The 7500-nt window shown below is 49.3% G+C and overlaps 1 protein-coding gene across 1 annotated transcript in view; it reads right to left on the bottom strand.

Moving 5' to 3' along the window:
• LOC311259536 (neural-cadherin) overlaps nucleotides 1–7500 on the bottom strand; it is a 98061-nt gene that overhangs the window by 31583 nt on the left and 58978 nt on the right. Inside the window, exons 13-16 of the mRNA XM_084356757.1 lie at nucleotides 5231–5480; nucleotides 3043–3170; nucleotides 2775–2961; nucleotides 2243–2386 (exon numbers count right to left, since the gene is read on the bottom strand). Of these exons, the coding sequence (XP_084212883.1) occupies nucleotides 2243–2386; nucleotides 2775–2961; nucleotides 3043–3170; nucleotides 5231–5480 (709 nt within the window). The remainder of the gene's footprint in view (nucleotides 1–2242; nucleotides 2387–2774; nucleotides 2962–3042; nucleotides 3171–5230; nucleotides 5481–7500) is intronic.

The raw sequence follows: 7500 nt of genomic DNA, 5'->3' as shown, positions 1-7500 counted from the left end.
ACGTCAAACAGCCACATGTTGGGTTGGTAAAGTTGATAATTCACCTCGAATGCATCAAACTAAAGTAACGAGGCTGTTTGAAGCTGTGAGGAGGAGAAAGTTCAGATGTAGAGAGGGAAAGTCAGACTTGAGACTTGTCTTCATTATGTTGGAGACAGATTTAATGTTTAAGAGCAGCGGATGAGTTTCTGGTGAATAAATGCTTCCTCAGTGCTGACTCAGCAGGGATCAGGTCTCATCCCATCTACCTGCCTGTTCTGAGGGTTTTATTTCGGGGGGGTTGTTGACGGGGTCCTCCAGCTCCTCCTCTGGACCCCCCGGTGGTTTTGGGGTCGAGGGGTGTTTGTTAATTACCGCGCAGAGCTCCTGACGTGACACAAACTGGGGATAAAGCGTCTACGTTCGGGAGGGAATCATCAGCAGTTTGCCATCTTAGCATTTCTTAATCCCGTGTTCAGCGTCTTCCCGAAGCTCGCAGGGATCGTCTGCAGGAGCACAGGCTGAGTGTGGACTCCCAGCAGACGACTGCACGTTAGACAAACAGCCGCTGATAGACTGAACGAGTGATACAGTGAAAAACAGAGAGCGAGGCAGATTTCTGAAACCTCTCTGGTGAGTTTGGTGACATGAAACACCGACACGAGTCAGTTTCATGTTTATCATCACACAGAGATCAGACAGCATCACTGACATTGTTGCTGTAAAGGCTAAATTATTGATTCTCATCATTAAAGGAGACATTAAGCTCATTTTCAGGTCCATGCTTTTATTTTGTAATACCACGAGGATACGTTCACACGCTGAACGCTGTCCGGTGCTGCAGCTCTGTCCACCTTCTGTCTGAGACGCTCTGCGAGTCATCGGAGATGATCATGAACTCTTTAATTGTTGAGTCGTACCGTTAAATCTCAAGTGAAACAAAACACAACTCAGACTTTTTATTCCTCTGCTTCATGTGAAGAAGCCTTCAGTCACTCCTGGTCTGAACGTTTGGTTTCTATTTTTAACAAATACAGTAAACGTCTGATCAAACTACGAGGGAAAGTTTGGAGAAACGAGAGCAGACGAAGTTCGGGGATCTCCTGAGGGAGCGAGTGTGAGCGTGTCTGAACGTGGGGAAGAAATAAAGGTTAAAGATTCAAAAAAAGAGAAGAAAATAAATAATCAGACGTCACTCTCCTTCCTCCTCACTCAGGCTCCCAGTAAAGAAAACCCCCGAGGCTTCGAGCCGACGCCGGCAGCCATCATTAAGAGAGAGACGAGAGAGAGAGGGGGAGAGGGAGAGGGGGGGAGGCTTGTTTTGTTGTTGTTGTTTTCAGATTTTTTTGCCTCCTGCTGCTTATTGGTTTAGAGCGGAGGAGGAAGAGGGATGAGGGACAAACACAAACAAAGAGACAAACATCAAAACTGTCGACCTCAAGGGAGCTACAGCGCTCGCTAACGAGCTGTGACAGCAAGAGAAGAAGAAGAGAGGAGGAGAGGAGGGAGGAGGGAGGAGGAGAGGAGGAGAGGAGGAGAGGAGGGAGGAGGAGAGGAGAGGAGACAGGAGAGGAGACAGGAGAGGAGGAGAGGAGGGGGGAGGTGAGGAGGAGAGGAGGAGAGGAGGAGAGGAGGGAGGAGGAGAGGAGAGGAGACAGGAGAGGAGACAGGAGAGGAGAGGAGAGGAGGAGAGGAGGGAGGAGAGGAGAGAAAGGAGGAGGGAGGAGGAGAGGAGGGAGGAGGAGGTGAGGAGAGGAGGAGACAGGAGAGGAGGCAGGAGAGGAGGAGGAGAGGAGAGGAGGAGAGGAGGGAGGAGGAGACAGGAGAGGAGGGAGGAGGAGGTGAGGAGGGAGGAGAGGAGGGAGGAGGAGGTGAGGAGAGGAGGAGACAGGAGAGGAGGCAGGAGAGGAGGAGGAGAGGAGAGGAGGAGAGGAGGAGAGGAGGCAGGAGAGGAGAGAAAGGAGGAGGGAGGAGGAGACAGGAGAGGAGGGAGGAGGAGGTGAGGAGGGAGGAGAGGAGGGAGGAGGAGACAGGAGAGGAGGGAGGAGGAGGTGAGGAGGGAGGAGAGGAGGGAGGAGGAGGTGAGGAGAGGAGGGAGTAGAAGAGGAGGAGGCAGGAGAGGAGGGAGGAGGAGGAGAGGAGGGAGGAGGAGACAGGAGAGGAGGAGATGAGAGAGGAGGAGAGAGAATAAGGAACAAAGGAAAAGGAGACAGAGAGAGGAGAGTTTGATCCGTCATCATGACATCACTCCTCTGTGACTCACCTTCGTCTTCGTCGTTGGCGGTGACGGTGATGAGGACGAAGCCGACCTCCTTGTCTTCCTCCACGCTCACCTCGTACACCGGCTGGGCGAACGCCGGGGCGTTGTCGTTGACGTCGGTGATGAAGATCCTGACGTAGGCCGTGTCTGAGGGGAGGAGGAGAGGAGGAGACGTTACTGAGGAGGGTCAACGTCTGATCAGGAGTCTTCTGATTCTGAAGACGTTTGTGAAAAACGTAAAATAAAAACGTCATTTCTTTTCATCGCACGCCGCTTCCCGAGACTCCACCTGTCTCCTCCAGCTGTTGTAGATCACTCAGGCTGGAGGAGCTCAGAAGAAGTTCATCTCTGATCCGACAGTTCACAATTTAAATCAGGATTTACTCGTTTTACACTACGAGGCAACAGAAAGTCACCAGACTCCCTTTAAAAAACGCTCAATTTTGAGAGAGACACTTAATAGTTTGAATGATCCAAACAGGTGTTTTTTTGGACTGTGTGTGTGTGTGTGTGTGTGTGTGTGTGTGTGTGTTACCAGTGTTGGGCTGTCCCTGCTGGCCCGGTCTGGCCGACTCGGAGCCGTCCTGCGACTGGACCTCGATCAGGTAGGAGGCTTTCTGCTCGCGGTCGAAGGAGGCTCGAGTGACGATGACGCCGCTGCGCGAGTCGATGCTGAAGAACTGAGAGTCGCCGCTCTCGTCCCTCAGGATCACGTAGTGGATCTGAGGAGGGAGGAGACAGAAGCTGAAGCAGAAGAAGAAGAAGAGGAAGTTAACAGAACACGTGCAGGTGTTCCTCCTCACCATCCCGTGCAGACCAGAGTCCAGGTCAGTGGCCGACACCTGAGCCACCGACGTGCCGATCTCCGCCCCCTCGGGAACCGTGGCCTCGTACGTGGACGACAGGAAGAAAGGAACGTTGTCGTTGACATCTGACGACAGAGTCACAGGAAAGAAAGAAGAGCGGCGATGAAAAACATTTTTTCTCTTCTAAATTTATCTTTTTTTTGTTGTTTTGTTGTTGCAGGATCTGGCAGAGGAACACAAACAGGCTGTCATGTCCATGAAAGCTGATTAAATTGGATTAAAAACTGACAGAAGGAAAAGGCAAGAAAGACACAAACAAACAAAGAAGAAGAAGCCGAGGAGAGCGAGATGAACAGAGAGAAAGAAAAGCAGATAGAAGACAAAGGAAAAGCAAAGAGAGACGGAAAACTTTGTGGTTTCTGCAACATTTACACCAGAAAGAGGATTAACGAGCGAAGATCAGCTGCAGTGGAATAAGGAGAAACAGTTAGTGTGCGGTTCAGACGTCCGTCAGAACGTGAAGTTGGACCGAGTCTCCCCTCGCTAATGAAAACTGAGTTATTAGTGAGGAATTATCCTCCAACAGCGTGAAGAGTCCACAAAGCAGCTTGTCAGCTCACTTTCAAGCTCCGCTAAGCCAATTACAGCGTCCGATGTGGGTTTGTTCAAAGCCAATCAAAGTCAGGAAGTGTTTTCTCCTCGCTCCTTCTCTGCACCCGCCTACAGACGCTGATTGGGAATGAGTCACTGTTAAAATGAGGCGGCGTGGAGCTGGAGTCACCAGCCGAGCGCCCGGCTGTTACTGCCACATCCGAACTACACTTCATTATTCTTCTCCCATCGAACACGTCGTCATTCTCCAGCAGCCGCTCTCATTATAGAGTTTCAGACGTTCCCTGAACGCTTCATGTCCTCCGCTGGTCAGAGCCGAGCGATGACGAGGGAACGAGCTCCTCAATTTAAAAAAGAGTCAAAGACGGGAAGGGAGAGTTTGAGGGACCTGGTTTCAAATGAGGAGTCAGGAGATATCCAGACACATCGAAGTACAAAAATATTCATTGGATGTCACCGTCACCACTTCCTCCTGCTGGTCTGCTCACAAATTTCACAAATTTAGTGACCTATAGAGAGTTAGAGATTATCTCAAACACATCGTCACAAAGAACAGAGAGAGCAGCACGACATGCATCAGAAAAGTTACTTCGTTTTTAACATCCAACAATCCATAATCTGAAACCGCTTATCCTTCTGAGGGTCTTTGGACTGGGCTGGAGCCGGTCCCAGCTGACATCGGGCGACGGCGGTACACCCCGGATACATCACCAGTTCATCACAGGGCTGACGTTTAGGGACAAACAACCATTCACCGCTCATCTACGGACAATTTAACTTTTTGAATGTCTTTTGATAAGTTTTGATCAATCCGTCATTACATGTGGAACATTTTGGGAAAAAAATCAATTCATCTCAATCAAACATCTCAATCAGTCAGTTGACTGGAAACACATTTACTGCAAACTGGCTGCTACTAGAGGCGTCATGATTCTCCCATTCGATTTGAACATTTCTTTTCAGCACCGACAGCCGGCCGCCGCCGTCACAACAACACTTGTGACTTTACGCACGTTCTGGATTCAGAATCACGGCCGTGTCGCTCCTGGTCGTCACAGCAGAACTCAAGATGGCAGAAAGTCGCCGTCACTGACGAATGCAATCACGTCAGCTCATTAAAGATGAGTTTAATCCTGACTCTTTAAATATATGCCGTTATTTTTCCTAAAAAAGGTTAACTCCAGCTAACTTTCCAATCATCTTGTGTGACTACGAGGCTAGCAGTTAGCTAACCACTGAAGTTTCACAATGCTTTTTACCTTTTACACAACCGGAGCAACACAAACTGTTACCGACAACAGTTTTAATTATTATTCTTCTGAGTGGAGTGATGATTGACCCCTCCAGGCTCCCCTACCTCGACCACTTTCATGTTTGTACGGAGCCTCCGGTGTTTCTGACAAATATTTGAAGCTCGATTTCTTCTTCTTCTTTCACTTCTTCCTCTTAAATCAAGAAATGTGTTCGAATACAGATTTGGATGTTAATCACCATGGCAACAACCCTTTTAAAAAATGACTTTTAAGCGTTTAATCAAATAACACACAGACACAGGCTCCTCCCCCCGCCTCACCTGTCACGTTGACGTAGACGGTGGTGAACGACGCGAGGGGCACGGCGGCGACGTTCTGGACCCGCACCCGGAGCGTGAAGAAGCGCGTCGTCTCGTAGTCGAGGTTCTCGGCCACCAGGATGGACGCCGAGCTGTCGGCCCGGTTCGGCTTGACGTAGAACCGCACCGGCATGTTGGTCTCGGGCACCTGACCCTCCTCCAGGTTGTAGGTCACGCGTGGGTCGCCGAGCGGAGACGTCGCCTTGATGGTCTGATGGGAGAGAGGAGAGAAAGGTAGAGGTGAGTTAGTCATTTCTCTGAACTCTGAGAGAGCACGGCGACAGGAAATGACACGGGGGGAAATACTGGAGTCACGCCGGCAGCAAGGTGGGCCGACCAATGAGATTTCACAGACACGCTCGACTTTTACACCTCGCTCCAGCTTCCTGCTCCTGTGCGGTCGGCGGGCGATGCTCCGCTCCGTCTCCCTTTTACTCTTCAGTGCGGTGAATCGTTCCTCGACTCTCTGATTTAATGATGTTTAGGTTGAGATTTAACGGGCGTCACGCTGCCCCACTAACCTGTGGAGCTGCCGTCGCCTCTGAACGCTCCAGAGTCACTGTAAATAAATCACTTCTGCACATTTATTTCTAAATTTCTGAACAAATTAATCACAAAACCAGCTGAAATATGGAGGACGTTCAGGCAGGAAGTACTCTGACAGGCCAGAGGTCACAATCAACTAATATAAGAATGAATAAACAAGCTGTTCTCAGAGGAAAATAAGGGCCCAGAACTCTGTTTGAAGCTAGAGAAGGTGGCAGGGTCCGCCACATATAAAGTGTGTTGTCCATTAAGGTCGAGCTTGTTTATTCAGTTTATTCAGTCATGAAAACAAAGAGAGAGTGTTTATTTAGTTTGTTTAAAATCAGCCAATGAAGATTTTTCTCTTCTGATTAATGCTTCCTCCTAAAACTACAGACTGCTCCTTTAATCACACGACCCCATGTGGTCTTCAGCTCTAAACCAGGACCGGTCACAGATCCGACACTCTCACATAACATGTATATAATAATAATAATAATGACAGGTAGTATTTCCATGTTGGAAGAAACCAAACAATAAAATAATCTCATGTGAACAGTTTGTTTTCTTGTTACATGTGTATTAGAGAAGCTGCTGAACGACTCCTCAGACCTCTCTGTATCCCTCTCTGATACTCTGAGGCCAGATCTTTAATCCAGATTTATCTGCACGTCTGGAGCAATAACAAATCATTAAAATCCATCAGAGGAGTCGAGCCAAAGACGAAGAAGAAGAAGAAGAAGAAGAAGAAGAAGAAGAAGAAGAAGACATCGCAGCAGCTGTTCGCCGTCGTCAGGCCGGTCATTCGTCATCATAACGACCTCGGCGGCTTTGACGTCTCCCGGGTCAATAAATCATAACGCTCACCCCCCAAAGAAACGACACGCTAAGATAAACAAGAGCATCACGAAGAATGAGTCGTTTCAACGGGCCGAGCGGCGCCGCACTCCTTCTATGGAAACTCTGGACTTTCTAACACCTAAAAAGGTTTCAGCTTCTGCTTTGTTGATGTTCTTTGTGTGAGTTAGCAAGAAAATATGTGTTTGGATCAGTGTGTGTGCGTGTGTGTGTGTGTGTGTGTGTGTGTGTGTGTGTGTGTGTGCGTGTGTGTGTGTGTGTGTTGTCGTGACCTGTCCATCCACCAGCAGCAGAGCTTTTAAGACTCCTGTTATTCTCTTGGCTCCAGTTTGAGCTGACCTTAGAGAGAGTGTGTGTTTCTGTGTGTGTGTGTGTGTGTGTGTGTGTGTGTGTGTGTGTGTGTGTGTGTGTGTGTGTGTGTGTGTGTGTGTGTGTTTGTGAGAGAGCTTTTGAGGCTCTTGTCCTTCCTGACCACACACTCCCGACCTCGCCAGGGAGGGATTGTGTTTTCTTACGGCTCAGCGAGCACCGCCTCACTTTACTGTACCGAGAGAGGGTATGACCTGTGCTGTCAGACACACACACACACACACACACACACACACACACACACTTCTTTACATTAATCCGACGGCGATCATTTTTATCACACCAGAATAAAGCGAGTGTGTCCAGGCGGGCCGTGGTTCTGCTCGGCTCATCTCACAGACTGGAAGCAGAAGTTTCCACCTGAGGTAACATGTTTCCTCACGGCCACACACACACACACACACACACACACACACACACACACACACACACACACAGAGGAACGCTGAGTGAGAAACGCTGTCCGCCGCCTCAAACAC

Source organism: Pagrus pagrus (assembly GCF_965226575.1).
Source record: "Pagrus pagrus genome assembly, chromosome: 7".
NCBI classification, from domain to species: Eukaryota; Metazoa; Chordata; class Actinopteri; order Spariformes; family Sparidae; genus Pagrus; species Pagrus pagrus.
Note: the sequence above shows the minus strand (reverse complement) of the source record. Positions and strands in the feature narration are given on the sequence as shown.